Consider the following 19,250-nt stretch of genomic DNA (forward strand, 5'->3'; position numbering starts at 1 on the left):
GCAGGAGGAATCTCTGCCAGCTGCTGTGCTTGTGAGAGATGAGCGAGCTCCTCTCCCACAGATTGCTGTTCTTCCTCAGAATCAGAACTGCTCTGGGGCTTTATGGGCTCAGTTTCCACCCTGACAGAGAGGCTTGGTAGCAGTGAGCTTTTATGTCTTTCAGCCTTTTTAACTCCCTCATGTTAACACTGAGTATATTTTATGCTGCTTTTACTGCTATTTTTCATCTGGGTGGTGTTGTAGTGTTTGATGTATATTGTTTTTAACAATGTTGTTAGCAGCCCTAGAAACACCTTTTAGGTAATAGTAGTTAGTTTCCACTGAAATCAACTTAAATCATGACTAAGTTGTTCCATTTATTTCAATGGGACCTGAGTTCAACTAATTTAGTTGGGATCCAATACACACAATGTGTTGATGGTTAGGACAGTTTTTTCTAACTAAAAATGGCAAAGGCTAACCAGATTCCCTCCAAAGTCAGAACTTAACTAGTTCAGAATCCCGGTTAAGGGAAAATCTAATTAGCCTTAACCATATTTAACATCAGCACTAGTGAATTCTGTAACTATGATTAAGATGGAGAGCAAGGGAGATTAGATTTGGGGAGGTGTTGGAGGAGGAAATACATACGTTGCACTGATCCCAAGAAAACGGATTGATTGAAATTTCTTCTTAAACAGAAGATTCATCTTAGGAAAAGTGTATAGTTAACAAAATCAATTGCTTTTGTTCCATGTCAGCGCCAGAAATTACGTGAAATTATTCTTCAGCAGCAGCAACAGAAGAAGAATGCAACCCGTCAAGAGAAAACACCACAAGAGCCTGCTCCAGCACCTCGTGCCGGACCTATTCAACCATGGCAACAAGAAAACTTGAACCAGATTTTTAACCGACCTCCTCCTCCCTATCCTGGAAATATTAGGTCATCCATTGTCCCACCCAGCGGACTAAGGTTCTCAGGTTTTCCTGTTGATGGGCAATTTAATAGACCCCAATTTCCAGGAGATATGGGTGGCATGGGAATGAGGCCTCATGGAATTAGGTATACTTTTTGATTACTTAATCATAAAATATGTGGGTTATTTAGATGCTTTTAATGTTCTAACCATGTTTCGAAAATTTAGAATGACCAAGGAGATGAACTGGCATATAACTGGCAGTTTGTTGTTAATGATATAATAATTTTTATTTTTTTAAAGCAAAACAACAACATAAACACACAATACACATGCATTAAAATATCTCTTAAGATTGTAAGATATCTACCTTTGGCTCCCCTTACACAACAAATGCTTATTATTATTCTCTACTTCTTATCATAGTTGTATATCATACACTGAGTTCACAGACATTATCTCATTTCTCTCCTAATTTTTAACAACAGCAACAACAACAACAACAGAAAGAAAAAGAGAACCAACCATCTCAAATTCTATAAAAGGTTTCCAATCTAACATAAATTTAGTTGTTGATCCTTCTTTAATTATAATAGTGAGTTTTGCCATCTCTGACAGCTCCATCATTTTCATGATCCACTCGCTCACAGTTGGTATTGTTTGATTCTTCCACTTTTGTGCATACAATAACCTTGCAGCCGTTGTCATGTAGAGAAAGAGGGTTCCCCCCCTTCTCTTTTACGTGTTTATCTGTTAGTCCCAATAAAAAAGTTTCTGGCTTTAATTCTATAGTAGTCTTTAATATTCTTTGAGCTAAAGACTGTATTCATTTCCAAAATCTTTTAGCTTTTTTACAAGTCCACCATAAATGATAAAACGTTCCCTCTTGATCTTCACATTTTCAACATTTTCCAGAAACACACTTATACATTTTAGACAATTTAAACGGTGGCATATACCATCTATACATCATCTTATAAAAATTCTCTTTAAGACTTGTACATAAAGTAAATTTTAAATCTTTTCCCCACATACTTTCTCACTCTTCCATTGATATATTATGACCAACATTTTGTGCCCATTTTATCATACAATCTTTTACTTGTTCATCTTCTGTCTCATATCTTAACAGTAATTTATACAGTTTAGCAATAACATGTTCATCATTTGTTCACAGTGCTGTTTCAAACTCACATTCTGTTTGTTCAAATCCACCATTTTTCTCATCTATTAAACCTTTCTTTGATTTGCAAATGTGAAAACCACTGGCAGACATGACCTTCTTCCAATAAGCTTTCCCTTGATTTTAACTTATATTCCCCTTGTGACAATTCCAGTAAATCATTATATCTTATCTATTTATGCATGCTATCAAATTCTCTTCTATGCATTGCTTTGTGTGAAGATATCCAATGTGGTGGTTTTTTGATAAAACCTTAATTTATATTTATTCCAAATTCTTAATACAGCCCTTCTTATATAATGATTATTAAAATCTATGTTCAGTTTTGTTTTATTATACCACAAATAACCATGCCATATCTCAATTCATGTCCTTCTAGTTCTAAATGTCTTCTATTTTTCAACATCACCCATTCATTCATCCATATCAAGCAGCAGGCAGAAAAATAGGTTTTGAAGTCTGGTAATCCCAAGCCACCTCTTTCCTTTGCATCTTGTAAAATTTTTATTTTAACTCTTGGGTTTTTTGCTTGCCATATAAACTTTGTTATATCTCTCTGCCACTGCTTAAAAGGTAAATCCAATGTAATAATAGGTATCATTTGAAACAAAAATAACATTCTAGGTAATACATTCATTTTAATCATTGCAATTCTTCCCAAAAGTGATAGCTGTAATTTTTCCCATTTTAATAGGTCTTGTTTAATTTCATTCCACACTTTAACTTAGTTATTTTGAAAAAACATCTAATTCATATTTGTCAAAAAGACGCCCCAATATTTTACTTTCTTTTCAATTTGTAAGCCAATCTTATCCATCAACTTTTTTTCCCTTGAACATTCATATTCTTTGTTAACATTTTTGTTTTCTGTTTATTAACTTTGAACCCTGCCACTGCTCCAAATTCTTTTAATTTTTTCATTAAAATTTCAATTCCCTTTAAAGGTTCTTCCAGCATAAACACCAAGCCATCTGCAAAAGCCCTCAGCTTATATTTCTCCTTTTTAATCTTTATTCCTGTAATTCGATCATCTTGTCTTATATCTCTGTTCAGTAATTCTAAAACCAATATAAACAATAGCGGTGACAATGGGCAACCTTGTCTTGTTCTTCTTTGTATCTCACAAGGTTTAGTCAAATCCCCATTTATAATTATTTGAGCCTTTTGATTGGTATATACCAATTTCACCCATTTTATAAAGTTTTCTCCAAAGTCCAATTCTTCTAAAGTCTTAATTAAAAATTTCCAGTTGAGATTATCAAATGCATTCTCTGCATCTAAAAAGATCAGAGCTGCTTGTTTTTCTGGGTGTTTTTCCAACTATTCCATCACATTCAAGACCATTCTTACATTATCTCTCATCTGTCTCCTTGGTAGGAAACCAGGCAGTTTGTTGTTAATGAATGCAACTGTTTAATGCATGTGCTATTCTATTTTGATCCAAGGTGAATAAAAATCTTTTTTTTTTACAAAAAAACCCAGAACATTGGTTATATTAACTATCCTTTTAAAGAAATTCTGGTTTACAATTATATCTGAATGTAATGCAAAGAAACATATTAAAGGCTACACTCAATCACTTAAAATTGAATTCATGAACCTTCATCAACACATAGAGTTAAAACTTGTTTTTCCATGTAAACTAATGAATCGGGAGCAAAAGTACATGACTTTTGAGGTCAAACATTATGACACAATTGTATTTATATTGTTCAATATTTTGAGTCCGTCAACCAAACTGTATGGACATTTATTTTCCGTGTCATGGAGAAATACACTTGTGCCCAGTAAGTACCACCCTTGCTCCTGGAAAGTTCTGGGCACTTTAGTCTTCAATTAAGTGATCTTGTTTAGTGTCCTTACATGCATATAGAGAGAACAAAACAGAAATCTTCAGGTTCAAAATTGCTTCCATAAGTAAATATGCCTTTTGTGCTACAGAATTTATGAAAAAGCAAAGATATGCTCCTGGGTAGTATAAGGTCTCTGTTTAGTTGCAAACCTATCATTTGTTTTATTACAGCAAACAAATTAGCCTGAAACGTCATTTTAAAGCAGTTGATTTAAATCACCGAGAAAAAACTTGATTTGAAACATGTATTTAAATTGCCTTAATTTAAATCAATACACTCTATTTTGACCCTAATTCTGAAGTTCATCAAAACAGGAACATAAGAATGCCTTGCTAGATTAAACACAAGGACCATCAGTTCCAATATTCTGTTTTCCATACTGGACAGCAAAAAAATGTACATTAGCTAGCAAAGGTTCTATTAAAAAGATGTAATCACCTACAAAATTGGTTCATTGTGGAAATATCCTACAATAGGCCATCCAAGTTAACCAAAGATTCATTTTTCATTTCCAGATTTGGCTTTTCTGGAGGTGGTCATGGACCTCCACCATGTCAAGAACGCTTTCTTGGTCCTCCACAACAAATGCAACGTCCTGGTGTTCCACCACAACTCAGAAGATCCATGTCTATAGATATGCCTAGACTACCTAACAAGCCACAAATGGGTAACCCTATTGGACTCTCGCAGCATTTCCCACCACAAGGTATTCAGGTTCAACAGCACAACATAATGGGGCAAGCATTTATTGAGCTCTGTCACAGAGCACCTGAAGGCAGGCCAAGACTTCCTTTTAATTCCTCATCAACTACTGTTATGAATGCAGTTTCCCAGCATCAGCAACATACAGGGTTTGTACCTAGGCAGGACTGTCAAGGACCAAGACACCTAGAGCCTGTGAGATGTAATTCTCAAAGCCTAAACAATCCACTGCATGTGTCAACAGGTTTGGAGCATTTGCCACCATCTCAGCAAGACACAGTGAATCCCAACCATCCTCCTGCGCTAGTTATGTGTTCTTTAAGTCATCCACCTGTTAACAATGCTTTTTCAGGAGGACCTTTGCCAACAACAACACCTGCTGAGGCAGCAAGTGACTTACAGATTCCCAACCAGCCCACTGACGCATTAGAAGGAAAGCTTGATCCTGATGATCCCTCTGTGAAAGATTTAGATGTCAAAGACCTTGATGGTGTTGAGGTAAAAGATTTAGTTGATGAGGACCTTGAAAATCTAAATCTAGACCCAGAAGATGGCAAAGGAGATGAACTGGACACATTGGATAATCTTGAAACTAATGACCGTCACCTTGATGACCTTCTGCGATCAGGAGAATTTGACATCATTGCCTACACTGATCCAGACCATGATTTGGGTGACAAAAAGGGCATGTTTAATGAGGAGCTGGATCTTAATGTCCCCATAGATGATATACAGGGCAAGGCAGAAGAAGCTCAGCACAAACATAAAGATGATAAAGCTACCATTCCTGCAGACTCACTTTCTCCTAAGAAAAAAACTGCTGAAGTGACTGAGATTAAAACAGAAGTGCTTTCTCCAAATACATTAGAAGAAACTAAATCTGAAAATGAAAAAAGTAATGGAAATATGGCAACCTCAAGCTCTCAGCTTATGGCTGAAGCAGAGTTGCATGTTGGTGAAACAAAATCTGCGCTGCCTTGTAATGTGGAAATAGCTGACAAAACAAATATGAATGAGGAAACCACTGTGTCCAGCCCAGATGCTCTTCAGGGCCCTGCTTCAACATCTGTGCAAAGTATAGCAAGTTCTTGCAATATCTCTGGATCTACTCCAGTTCTAACAAGTTTACTAGCTAATGAGAGTTCAGAAAACCCTGACATTGGGCTGCTAGGCTCTCCCCCTCATCCATTGCCAACAGCACAAACAAACCCTGTTTCAAGTATTCCACAAACTTTAATGACATCTGCTGGTCAAACCATGGAAAATGCATTACCTAATGTGAACATGGTTCAAAAAATAAGCCATAGCTTCTCACAAGGGACAGCAGTAAGTCCAGGCTTTATCCCTGGCCAGCCAGTTAGTCATAGTTTTGGGACAGGGCAGCCTGGTAATCAAACTGTGTCTGTTGTAAATCGACCTGGCCCTAGTGGTATGCCTGTTCCCCAGCAGATGATGCTTCCTCAAACATCAGCCCAGCAGCAAAACCGAGAGAGGCCTCTTCTGCTAGAAGAACAGCCCCTTCTGTTGCAAGATCTGTTGGATCAAGAGAGACAAGAGCAGCAACAGCAACGACAGATGCAAGCCATGATTCGTCAGCGTTCAGAGCCATTTTTCCCCAACATTGGTATGTTTTATTTTTCTTATACTCTAACCATGTTAACGTTAAGTGGAAGTGGGGTGATGGTGAGTTGCTATTCACTGTGTAATCAAATGGAAAACAGCAACCATATATCAATTCCAGTAATGTCCACTAATGGATAAAGTCTAATATCTCTATCCTGTTTTCTTATTTGTTCAATCTATATGTGTAAAATGAAGAACAGGAATTGGAATAGGCAGGAGAGGTTTTCCACCCTTGCAGAAAAAGTATGTGCTCTGAAAGGGTCAAGCTGATTGTCCCAGTCCCTTGCAAAGCCCTGATAATGTAGATTGTAGAATTGGACACCAACCTCAGTAATCACTAGCAGCTTCACTTCAGTTAAGGTGCTTGCCAGCCCTTCTGTTTATTGTTGCTTCTGCCTTAGCCATTAGAATGGTCAGAGAGGGGAAAGGGCAGTAGAAACTGGGGTGGGAAGAAGAGAAGGAAGGGAGAATTTGGGGGAGGAAGAGGGCAAACAAGCTTCTGAGGGTGGGGGAGAGCAAAGGGAAGAATGCTCCCAATTCACCTACTGTATATGTATTTGTGTACAACTCTATATATGTTTAAGTATGTGAGTGTGTCTTCAAGATCAATGGAGCAGGCAGATGCAGGTCAATTCCTCTGCCCCTCTCTGCTATCATGAATGATAGCACATCTCCACTTGTATATTCTGTTTCCAAACTTTCCAGATGATGTGTGGATATGTTAAAGCTCTTATTGTCATTGTACACTATTTAGCGTTCAAATGAAATTGTACATTCTGTAGATATAAGAAAGAAAGAAAGAAAGAAAGAAAGAAAGCTTAGATAACAACTTACCCTTCTCATTCTCAAAAGAACAAAAGTTCCATGTTAATAAGGAATTTGGGAGAGATGATTGCTTCAATGTATAGAAATTGGATAAAGTAGCAGATAAAGTAGCAGTTACAGGAACTCTGGAGGAAAGCGACCATGTTATACTTGAGTTCTTGGTTCTAAGGGAAGCAAAAGCCGAGTGTGGTCAAACGCGTGCCCTGAATTTTAGGAAAGCTGATTTTAATAAACTCAGAACAATGATAAGTAAGGTCCCATGGCAAGTGACTCTAACGAGAAAAGGAGTCCAAGATGGGTGGGAGTTTTAAAAAAGGAAATTCGCAAGGCACAATTACAAACAATTCCAACAAGAAGAAAAGGTGGCTTCACAAAAAGCTGAGAGATGACCTGAAAACAAAAAAAGACACATATAGGAAGTGGAAGGAAGGCCAAGCAACAAAGGAAGCATACAGGCAGGTAGCACAGAATTGCAGGGATGGCGTCAGGAGGCTAAAGCTGAGAACGAGCTGAGGTTAGCGAAGGATGCTAAAAGCAACAAAAAGGCTTTCTTCAGATACATGCATAGTAAAAGACAGAGGAAAGAAATGGTGGTTCAGCTATTAAATAAGGATGGCAAAATGATAACAGATGACAAAGAAAAGGCAAAGATGCTCAATTCCTCCTTTGGCTCAGTCTTCTCCCAAAAGAGGGTCTATGACCCCCCTGGCAAAGGCGAAGTACAGGCTGAAGGGGCAGGATTGCAGCTTGGGATCGATAGGCATATGGTCAAGGAACACCTAACTACTTTGAATAAGTTCAAATCTCCAGGGCCAGATGAACTGCATCCTAGAGTAATGAAGGAACTGGCAGAAGAACTCTCAGAACCACTGTCTATTCTCTTTGAGAAATCATGGAGCACGGGTGAAGTGCCAGATGACTGGAGGAGGGCTAATGTTGTCCCTATCTTCAAAAAGGGTAAAAAGGAGTACTTCCTGTACTGGGAAGTACAGACCAGTCAGTCTGACATCAATCCCTGGGAAAAATCTGGAGCAATCCATCTGTAAGCACCTTGAAAACAATGCAGTGATTACTCGAAGCCAAGTTGGATTTGTCAAGAATAAATCCTGCCAGACGAATCTGATCTCATTTTTTGATCAAGTAACCTCCCTTGTGGACTGTGGGAATGCTATGGACATAATATACCTCGACTTCAGCAAAGCGTTTGACAAAATGCCCCATGATATCCTGATGAGCAAACTACCTCAAAGTGGGCTAGATGAAACAACGATCTGGTGGATCCACAGTTGGCTACACAATCGGACTCAAAGAGTGCTTATCAATGCGATCTTCTCAAATTGGGGAGAGGTAACGAGTGGGGTACCGCAGGGCTCAGTTCTGGGCCCAGTGCTCTTCAACATTGTTATGAATGACTTGGAGGAGGAGGTGCAGGGAATGCTGATCAAATTTGCAGATGACACAAAATTGGGCAGGATAGCTAATGCCCCGGAAGACAGAAACAAAATTCAAAGTGATCTTGATAGGCTGGAGTGCTGGGCTGAAAACAGCAGAATGACATTTAACAGGGATAAATGCCAAGTTCTGTACCTAGGAAAAAGAAACCAAATGCACAGTTACAAGATGGGGGATACTTGGCTCAACAATACTACAAGCAAGAAGGATCTTGGAATTGTTGTAGATCACAAGCTGAATATGAGCCAACAATGTGATGTGGCTGCAAAAAAGGCAAATGCTCTTTTGGGCTGCATTAATAGAAGCATCGCTTCCAAATCCCAGGAAGTACTAGTTCCCCTCTACTCAGCACTTGTTAGGCCTCATCTGGAGTACTGTGTCCAGTTCTGGGCACCACATTTTAAGAAGGATGCAGACAAACTGGATAAGGTTCAGAGGAGGGCAGTGAAGATGATCAGGGGACTGGAAACAAAGCCCTATCAGGACAGACTGAAAGAACTGGGCATGTTTAGCCTTGAGAAGAGAAGACTGAGGGGAGATAAGACACCGCTCTTCAAGTACTTGAAAGGTCGTCACAGAGAGGAAGGCCAGGATCTCTTCTTGATCATCCCAGAGTACAGAACATGGAATAATGGGCTCAAGTTATAGGAAGCCAGATTCTGGCTGAACATCAGGAAAAGCTTCCTGACTCTTAGAGCAGTACAGCAATGGAACCAATTCCCCAGGGAGGTAGTGGGCTCTCCCACACTGGAGGCATTTAAGGCGAGGCTGGGCAGCCATCTTTCAGGGATGCTCTGACTTGTATTCCTGCATTGAGCAGGGGGTTGGACTCGATGGCCTTGTAGGCCCCTTCCAACCCTACTATTCTATGATTCTATGAAATTAAATTCTGTGTTTACTCAGTTGAAGCACACTTGAGGAGGCCCCTACTGTGTGGGGAACAGGTCTATACACACGAGCTTGTGTACATGCTATGGTTACATCCCCTTCTCTTGGGAACAGGATATCACGTTGTTGGCACTGGCTCATGGCTAGCATTAAGGGGAAAACCTGACACCTCAACAGTACTGCTTCTGTCAGAAGATTCTTCCCATGTGTTGCCATCAGCATCTTACCATTAACCTACTAGCATTGCCCAGTCTTACTGTAACTTATCCTATTCTTGAGTGTGAGCTTCTAAAAGGACTTTTGGTAACCTCAGCTAATGCTGTAAAAAATAAAAATACCCATGGAACAAGTTTTTCTATTTCAGTTATGCAACTTTAAACAATAGTCCTAAAAAGGTGCAAATATGTGAAAAAAAATTATAGAGTAGGTGTATTTACATTAGCAGTTCTATATAATTAATACTTTGCAAATTTGAGAAATCTTTTTAAACTATCTTCATAGATTTTGATGCAATCACTGATCCTATAATGAAAGCGAAAATGGTGGCTCTGAAAGGGATCAATAAAGTAATGGCACAGAATAATATGGGGATGCCACCGATGGTCATGAACAGGTAGGCAATAATGACACCTTTATATAAAGATTGTAAGCATTTTGCAGCTTCTCTTAGATATATGTGTGAATATGTGTGTTCCCTTTCCTGAATTTTCATATCATTCTGATATGTTCTCCTGACCTGTGGAGAATTTTAGTGAAGGAAATTATATAATTCATCATTGAATTGTTTGTTTCTTTCCCTGTAGTTAATGACATACACACAGATAGCTGCACAATCCTTCACATAGCAATAACTCTGATGTGTCTGCAGAAAAGGGCTGAGAATGGGAATGTGAAGCAGGTTGTGTATGGTCGGGAACACACTGCCTCCCCCATCCCAAGAAAAATTGAGAGATGAACTAGGTGTCTGTGATGGAATATGCTCAGAAGCCACTGTAGGGAAGAAAAAGTATCTCAATAATGGGAACGTAAGAAAATGGCAGGTGTGAATGAGGAGATATCAAACTTGTCTTGATTGTTTTATGTTGGAATCTGATATTAATCTGAATCTGATAGTATTGCTACTTTGTTAATGTAAGTTGTAAAATAAATCCAAATTGTGGTTTTCATTTCCTATCACTAGATTTGCCTTTATGGGTCAGGCAGTGCCAGGAACACAGAGTGGTGAAGGCCAGAATCTAATACAGCAAGCAATGACACAGGTAATGTAATCTCTCCAGAGATTTACACTAAAGCAGCTCAGATTTTCTTAACAGAATCATGATCTAAAAGCCAACATGCTATAGCGGATAGAGTGTTTTGTTGTTGTTGTTCAGTCGCTAAGTCGTGTCCGACTCTTCGTGACCCCATGGACCATAGCACGCCAGGCCTTCCTGTCCTCCGCTCTCTCCCGGAGTGTGCTCAAGTTCATATTCCAAATCCCAAGTTATTCATGATAGCAATGATTGTCTATTTTTCATGAGGGCCGGCAGCTCCACAAGTAAAGTAGCAGGCTTTCTGGATTCAGGCCAGAAACATGCAAGCAACCTATGTATATATAACCTAACTCCCAAGAGCAGCTTCTTCAGCATGCCCTGAAGGCATTCCAAGAGGAGAAACCTGTTTATATGTGCAGATTCACACTCCCTGGATCAGAGCAACTATAATATAGAATTTTATTAACACCTTTTCCATTTTTCCCCCTTTTAAGGATGGAAACTTAACACCTCAGATTTCTAGACCAAACCCTCCAAATTTTGGTCCTGGTTTTGTAAGTAAGTATAACTGATAATGTATTGTGATCTTGGGCTTCGATCTTCAAAACCAACTCAGTGCACGTATTTTATTTATTTATTTATTTATTTATTTATTACATTTCTATACTGCCCAATAGCTGAAGCTCTCTGGGTGATTTCACAACAATTAAAATCACAAAATACGTAGTAAAACACAACATAAATACAATAAAATACAATATTATCATTCAAAATACATGTAACATATTTACAAATCTGTTCGGAGACCAGTAAGTGTCTGCTATTTACTCCAAACTTTAATCATAACACAAATGATTAACTGCAGTATTCTAAAGCAGTTAACTCATAAATTTTTGAAAACTTGACAACTTACAGAAAAAATACAAAACTTCTAAAATATGGAAAATTCCTATTAAATTTTGGAAATATCTCATAAAAAGTAGCATTGTTTAACTCGGGATAATAATTATTAGCTTGACATCAATTTATAGATTTTTTTTACATAAACCCACTATTTGTTTTGCAAAGGAAAAAGGGTGGGTTGTGCAGCCTCATTCTCTGTTTCAGTATGGTACCATTGATAATTGGTTAGTTTTAAGAAAAGAGTGGCCTTAGATCCTGCCTTAAATAAAATTTGTTTATGCATAAATCTTGTATTACTACTTTACATTCTCTTTTTTCTTCTCCAAAATTATTTATTTCAGTTCTATTATGAAAAGGGGGAAATGTTAATACTCTTGGGAGTGGGTATGGGGATGCATGAAAGAGAATAATTTTTCTAAAGCCAATTTGAAAACCAATGTTGTTAAAGTTTGCAAAAACCCTAGGAAAAAGTCTATAGAATAGGTTTGTACAGAACAACCACACTTGAAAAATAAAAATCTTCCTTTTAAACTTAAATCCTTTGAAAAATATTGATTCATTGTGTTTTATGCTCAGATGATTCACACAGAAAGCAATATGAAGAATGGCTACAAGAAACACAGCAGCTTCTTCAAATGCAGCAGAAGTTCCTTGAAGAGCAAATTGGAGCGCACAGAAAATCAAAAAAAGCACTCTCTGCAAAACAGCGCACTGCAAAGAAAGCAGGCCGAGAATTCCCAGAGGAAGATGCAGAGCAGCTTAAGCATGTTACTGAGCAGCAGAGTATGGTTCAAAAACAGCTTGAACAGGCAAGAATTTGTGGGAAGGGGCATGGGAAGACTTGGCAGCACATTGGAGTTAGTCTGTTTTGCTAATTTATTTTATTCTGAACATTTTAATACCACTTTTCATTTTTTTATAAAATCCCAAAGCAGTTCACAAAGTAAAATCATAATACAATACAATAAACCAATCAATTAAATTGTGATAAAACAATGAAATGTCTCATTAAAATAACTAAATGACTCTGGAGATGCTAGCAGCTAGGAAAACACCCAGGCAAACAAATAAATCTTTAGTTGTTGGCAGAAACACTCCACGCTAGGAGCCCACCTGATCTCAGTGTTGGATGCCACAGTAGAGAAGGCATGGGAAGACCAAGACCTATGCCTCTGCACCAAGGCCAAGTGCACATCAGTGGGCCGTGGTACAGTAAGCAAGGCCTCCCTCTCAGAATGTAGAGACTGGGGCAGCCTATTTGGGAGAAAGCGGTTCCGTATATAATTATATTGTAAGAGTTGCAACAGCAGCATTTATTTAAAAATTTAGCAAAGAGGTGACAGCAAATTAAGAAACTGATGTAGGTGTAGGTTTCAGACCAGTGTAAATATTTTGGGACATTTGTGCACATACTGCTGAACTGAACAGCTATTCTGAAGAAGGTATTGGAGTGGGTGGTGATATCTCAACTCCAGACAGTTTTTGATGACACTGATTATTTATATACAGCATTTTACCTTGCTCTTCAGCTAAAAAAGGCGCCAAGAGCGGCTTACAAAGTTTAATAATAAGACTTGATTTTTGGACAGAAAATTTCTTGGTCACTGTCTGCCAGGGAATGGATAGGGGAATGCAACCCTGTTGATTCTCTGGACCTTTCAGCAGCTTTCAATAGCAATCAACTATTATATTATTCTGGACTGACTCTGGAGTGGGAAGCTGAGTCATGGTATTACAGTGGCTCCAGCACTTTCTGGAGATGCGGCTCCAGAAAGTGGTACTGAGAGATTTCTGTCCCACTCCATGGCAAGGATATCTTGAGTTAGTGGATATCCTGAACAAGTGTTTGGAGGCAGTTCTGGGATGGATGAGGGCAGACAAGCTGAAACATAGTCCAGATAAGATGGAGGTATTGCTGACTGGGAAGACCACTGCTCTGGATTAAGGTTTGCAAGTCGTTTTGGACAGGGTTGCACTCCCCCTGAGGAGCCAGGTGTGCAGTTTGAGGGTTCTCCTGGACTCTGTGCTATCTCTGGAGGTGCAGGTGGTTTTGTTGGCTAGGAATGCCTTTTAGCAGCTTAGGCTGCTTCACCAGAAAAATCAAACATGTGTCCTCCTACATGTGTTGGGTGGGAAAGATGCTGCGAAACCCTGTGGTTGTCATGGCGAACAATGAAATCCTGAGCTGCCCCAGATCTGGTGGCCCTAGTATGGAAGTTGAGATCCTCCAAAACCATCATCCTAGGGGTCTTCCTTCTTTTAACAGTATATTGCTCCAATATTCAGCCAGGGCCTCCACCATGTGTAGCTTGATGACAATAATCCATTTGGAGCGTTCATAGTTAAACTATGGAATTCGCTACCACAAGACGTAGTGATGGCCACCAATTTGGATGGCTTTAAAAAGGTGTTAGACAAATTCTTGGAGGAGAAGGCTATCAATGGCTACTAGTTCTAATAGTTATATATTGCCTCCAGTATTCAAGGCGGTATGCCTATGCACACCAGTTGCTGGGGAACATGAATGGGAGGGTGATGTTGTACTCATGTCCTGCTTGTGGGTTTCCTGTCAACAACTGGTTGGCCATTGTGTGAATAGAATGCTGGACTAGATAGACCCTTGGTCTGATCCAGCATGGCTCTTATATTCTTAGTGAAAATTTTATTTCTCTTTTTAAGCCACCTAGTGAGGGTTTACCGTGAGAAGGCAGGGTATCCATGTATAGACAGACAGACAGACGACAACAACAACAACAACAATAATATCTGCATATCACAAAGAGTCCTACGGCACCTTACAGACTAACCAATTGATTGTGGTATCAGCATTCATGGACTAGAGTCCATTTTATCAGATGCATGACTCTTTGGCCTCAGTTGATAGCATGTAAACATATATGCATGAATACAGAAGTGAAACGCCTGAATAGTGAGACCAAACATCCATGCATTGGCAAAGAGTAACTGTCACATTTTTAATGTGGCCCAAATGAAGACAAGACAAAAACAGAGTGAGTGTCTATATCACAGAAATTAATACCACTTGCTATTCAGTTAGAGAAGGTGTTAAATATTTATTTATTTAATTTCATTTCATTTATATACCACTCAATAGCCAAAGCTCTCTGGGCAGTTCACAAAAATTAAAACAAAAAAGCACACAGTAAAACAATATAAAATATTAAAGCATTTAAACCACAATATAACAATATAACCAGAATAAAACCTAGCAGCAATGCAGAGATTTAAAATACAGATTTAAAACAGCAAAGCTAAAAGACTAGAAAGCTAAAATGCTAAAATGCCTGGGAAAATAAAAAGGTCTTCACCTGGTGCCAGAAGGAATACAATGTAGGTGCCAGGCGAACCTCACTAGGGAGCTCATTCCACAGTTGGGGTGCCACAGCAGAAAAGGCCCTCCTCCTAGTAGCCACCCGCCTCGCTTCCTTTGGCAGGGGCTCACGGAGAAGGACCACTGAGGATGATCTTACGGTCCAGGCAAGCACATATGGGAGGAGGTGATCCTTCAGATAACCTGGCCCCAAGCCATTAAGGGCTTTGAATGTTAATCGGGCCCGGAAATGGACTGGCAGCCAGTGCTGCAGGAAAAGTACCAGCATAATATGAGCTCATTGGCCAGTCCCTGTTAACAGCTGCCCTATTTTGGACCAGCTGAAATTTCCAGACCATTTTCAAAGGCAGCCCCATGTATAACACATTGCAGTAATCCAGACGAGTAGTTATCAGAGCATGGATAACTGTAGCTAGGCTATCTCTGTCCAGATAAGGGCGTAGTTGGTATACCAGCCTAAGCTGGTAAAAAGTGTTCCGTGCCACTGAGTTCACCTGTACCTCAAGTGACAGTTCTGAGTCCAAGAGCAACCCCAAACTACGAACCTGATTCTTTAGAGGGAGTGCAACCCCCTCCAGAACAGGTTGAATATCACCTAGCTAGGCAGACAAACCACTCACTAACAGTACCTCTATCTTGTCTGGATTTAGTTTCAGTTTATTGGCCCTCATTCAGTCTATTACCCAGGCACTGATTCAGAACAGTCACTGCCTCACCTGGGTTTGATGAGAACTAGAAGTAGAGCTAGGTGTCATCTGCATATTGATGGCACCTCAGCCCGCACCTCCAGATAACCTCCCCCAGCCGTTTCATGTAGATGTTAAACAGCATGGGGGATAAAACAGAGCCCTGTGGAACCCCATGGCTTAATTACCATGATGCAGAGCAATAATCCCCCAGCACTAACTTCTGGAATCGGCCATCCAAGTAGGAGCAGAACCACTGCTGTGTAGTGCCTCCAACTCCCAACCCAGACAACCTGTCCAGATGGATAACATGGTCGATGGTATCAAAAGCTGCTGAGAAGTCCAGGAAAATCAACAGGGTCGCACTCCCCCTGTCCCTCTCCCGGCAGAGGTCATCCCACAGGGCGACCAAGGCAGTTTCTGTTCCAAAACCGGGCCTGAAGCCCGATTGAAATGGATCCAGATAATCCGTTTCATTCAAGAGTGCCTGGACCTGTCCTGCAACCACCCGCTCAAGCAACTTGCCCAGGAAGGGATGTTGGCCACTGCCCTGTCATTGTTAACGTCTTCTGGGTCCAGGTTAGTGTTTTTCAGGAGTGGTCTGATTACCGCCTCTTTTAAAGAGGTCAGCACCTCTCCCTCTCTCAAGGAGGAATTTATAACCTCCTGGACCCAGCCGGACATCACCTCCTTGCTTGATGTAATAAGCCATGAAGGGCAAGGGTCAAGCACACAAGTTTTATTTATTTATTTATTTCATTTCTATACCGCCCAATAGCCGAAGCTCTCTGGGCAGTTTACAAGTGGTCGATCGGACTTGGCCAAGCACGTTGTCCACATCCTCAGGCCTCAATAACTGAAATTCATCCAATAAAACTGGACCAGACGGTGCCCTGAACACCTCTACTAATGGAACAGCAGTAATTGTGGTGTCCAATTCATTACGAATCTGAGTGACTTTATCTTCAAAGTGCCATGCAATCCCGTCACAGCGTGCAACCAAGGGTTCCAAAGTCTCTCTTTGGAACATAGCTGGGAGAGAGTAATCCCGCCCAGTTCCCCCGCCCAGGTCTCAGTAATACATACCAGGTCAGCACCCTCATCCACAATGAAATCATGGATGAGGGATATTTTACTTTAGACTGACCTGGCATTCAGCAGCAGCACCACCAGACCCGAGGGCAAGCTGGTAAGGCTGCCAGGAACCATCAGCTTGGGGAAAGAACCAGAAGAGGGGATACCCATAAGGTGTCTAGCCCCTCTTCTCCTCAGCTGGCCTGTTAATCCGCCAATGCCATACCTCCCCCTACCCGTGACCACAGTTATGGTGGCACCTCCCCAACCCCCTGAGTTGCTCAGTGGACTTCCCAGGCACATATTAAAATGTTAAAATATAAAACAATATAAAAGAGAGCAACAGCTAAGGAGAAGCAGATAAAATCTGCATTTGCCCCTTTCTTCCTGGTCTTTCAAGATGCTGCTCTCTGCTGCTGCTATTTGCGCTAGTAACTAGTTGCTGGTATCTCAGGAGAAGGGGCGGGTGGGGTCTTCATGTGCTCCTCCGTGCGTCTTGAAGTGCAACACTAAGTGTGCACTTAGTGTCGCACTTTGCGTTGCAGTTTGTGTGATGCTGAGGCACATGCAGAGGCACTTCCTCTGGCAGCCCCCGCTCTGAAATACCTGAGAAGGAGAGGAGTGGCTGGTCAGCTGGTGGTATTAGCAGCCATTTATAAGTATTATAAGAGAGCTTATAAATGTTTTATCCTCATATTTGATTATAAAGATCTTTTTCACTGTACTGTATAATTTAGGCTTGTTTTTCTCAGAAGTCTGCAGTTTGAGAACCAAAAAAATGCTCTTGCAGGACATCAGTTAATGACATGTTTACATTGCAGATACGAAAGCAACAAAAAGAGCATGCAGAACTAATTGAAGAATATCGGATTAAACAGCAACAATGTGGAATGGGACCCCATGCAATGATGCCAGGCATGCCTTCTCAACCTCCAGTGGTTCCAGGAGGATCACCACCAGCAATGGGTCAGCAGAATTTCCCAATGGTATCACAACAGCTCCAGCATCAGCAGCATTCAGTTGTTGTTCCTGGGCAACTCAATCCACCTAGGATATCAAGCTTGCCTGGATGGCAACCTCCCAGTGTTGCTCCAGCACACATCCCCCACAATGTACCAAGGATGCCACCTCCAATGACACAGCTGCCAGTTAACCCTGTGACTCCGACTTCTGTTTCAGTTCCCAGCTCCAGTGTTCAGTCAGGGCCCCCGCCACGTGTAGAGTTTGATGACAACAACCCATTTAGTGAAAGTTTTCAAGAGCGTGAGCGAAAGGAGCGTTTGCGAGAGCAGCAGGAGAGGCAAAGAATTCAGCTTATGCAGGAGGTGGATCGGCAGAGAGCTTTGCAGCAGAGGATGGAAATGGAGCAACACAGTACAATGGGCTCAGAATTAAATGCCAGAACTTCCTTGTCTCAAATACCATACTTCAGCTCTGATATACCTTGTGATTTTATGCGGCCCCCACGCCCTCTTCAGCAATCTCCACAGCATCAACAGCAGCATATGGGACCCATGTTGCAGCAAGGACCGTTGAACTCCCCACCTGCTGCCAACTTTCCGCAGTGTAGTGAGCGACAGCCAGTGGGATCTTCCCCTTTTGGACCCGATCAGTCCCTGGTTCCAGATGGAAGTTCCACTTTTCATCCTGTTAAGAAATCACATGGGAGTATCTCTGGGGCCAGCTTTACACAATACCAGGTTAGACCTCAATTTGCCACAGGTCTACCTGTGGTTCCTCCAGTAACAGGCAGTGGTCCTGCTTGTGGTCAGGACACCAACATGCCCCATGGAACAAACTTTCCTGGAACAAGTCAGTCTCTCATTCAGTTGTATTCTGATATCATTCCAGAAGAGAAGGGCAAAAAGAAAAGAACAAGAAAAAAGAAAAAAGAGGATGATGCTGAGTCAATAAATACCCCATCAACACCTCATTCAGATATAACTGCACCCCCAACTCCGATTGTTTCAGATGCAGTCTCCACCCCAACAGTGAGCACGCCTGGTGAACTTGCACGCCATCCAGGGGAAATGGAGGCAGAGGAGCTGCCAAGTTCATCAACTCCAAATACTGGAGAGAGTCAGTCTTCCTTAGAACTGAAAGGTCAGCTCTCCAGTAGCGATTTGCCACAAAACAAATTGCCTGAGCAATCAAGCATAAACCCAGAGACAGACAAAGTCAAGACAGATGCTCCTGTGAGCATTCAGGAAATTAGACTGGAAAAGACAGAAGCTGATCAGTGCCCTAGTCAAGCTGAGCCTAAGATGGAGAGTCAATGTGACATTAAAGTGGAAGAGGATAAAGCTACAACACAGGCTGCCCCTTCTTCACAGAGTCAGGCACAATCTGCCAGTGTCCCAACAGCAAAAGGGGAATCAGGGAATGAGCTCCTCAAACACTTGCTTAAGAACAAAAAATCTGCCTCTCTTCTCAATCAGAAATCAGATAGCAGCTTCCACTTGGAAGAGAGTACTGAGGAGAGCAAATTTGTGGAAAAACAGGACTTGGTTGACGGTGGCATGGTAAGCATTTTTTAAAATAATAATATCCAGACTTTCAG

The 19,250-nt window shown here is 40.9% G+C and overlaps 1 protein-coding gene across 22 annotated transcripts in view; it reads left to right on the forward strand.

Annotated features, from left to right (window-relative positions):
- KMT2C (lysine methyltransferase 2C) overlaps positions 1–19,250 on the forward strand; it is a 255,472-nt gene that overhangs the window by 200,404 nt on the left and 35,818 nt on the right. For 21 of the 22 annotated variants that reach the window (XM_084859346.1, XM_084859347.1, XM_084859349.1 and 18 more), the window contains 7 exons: positions 741–1,042; positions 4,448–6,258; positions 9,924–10,035; positions 10,603–10,681; positions 11,170–11,233; positions 12,155–12,387; positions 17,512–19,212. In XM_084859346.1, the coding sequence (XP_084715472.1) occupies positions 741–1,042; positions 4,448–6,258; positions 9,924–10,035; positions 10,603–10,681; positions 11,170–11,233; positions 12,155–12,387; positions 17,512–19,212 (4,302 nt within the window). The remainder of the gene's footprint in view (positions 1–740; positions 1,043–4,447; positions 6,259–9,923; positions 10,036–10,602; positions 10,682–11,169; positions 11,234–12,154; positions 12,388–17,511; positions 19,213–19,250) is intronic. The other variant, XM_084859353.1, reaches the window with a different exon arrangement.

The sequence above is a fragment of the Heloderma suspectum genome, chromosome 5, assembly GCF_057233095.1.
Source record: "Heloderma suspectum isolate Gila_16-S chromosome 5, 16-S_ref, whole genome shotgun sequence".
In the NCBI taxonomy this organism is placed as follows: domain Eukaryota; kingdom Metazoa; phylum Chordata; class Lepidosauria; order Squamata; family Helodermatidae; genus Heloderma; species Heloderma suspectum.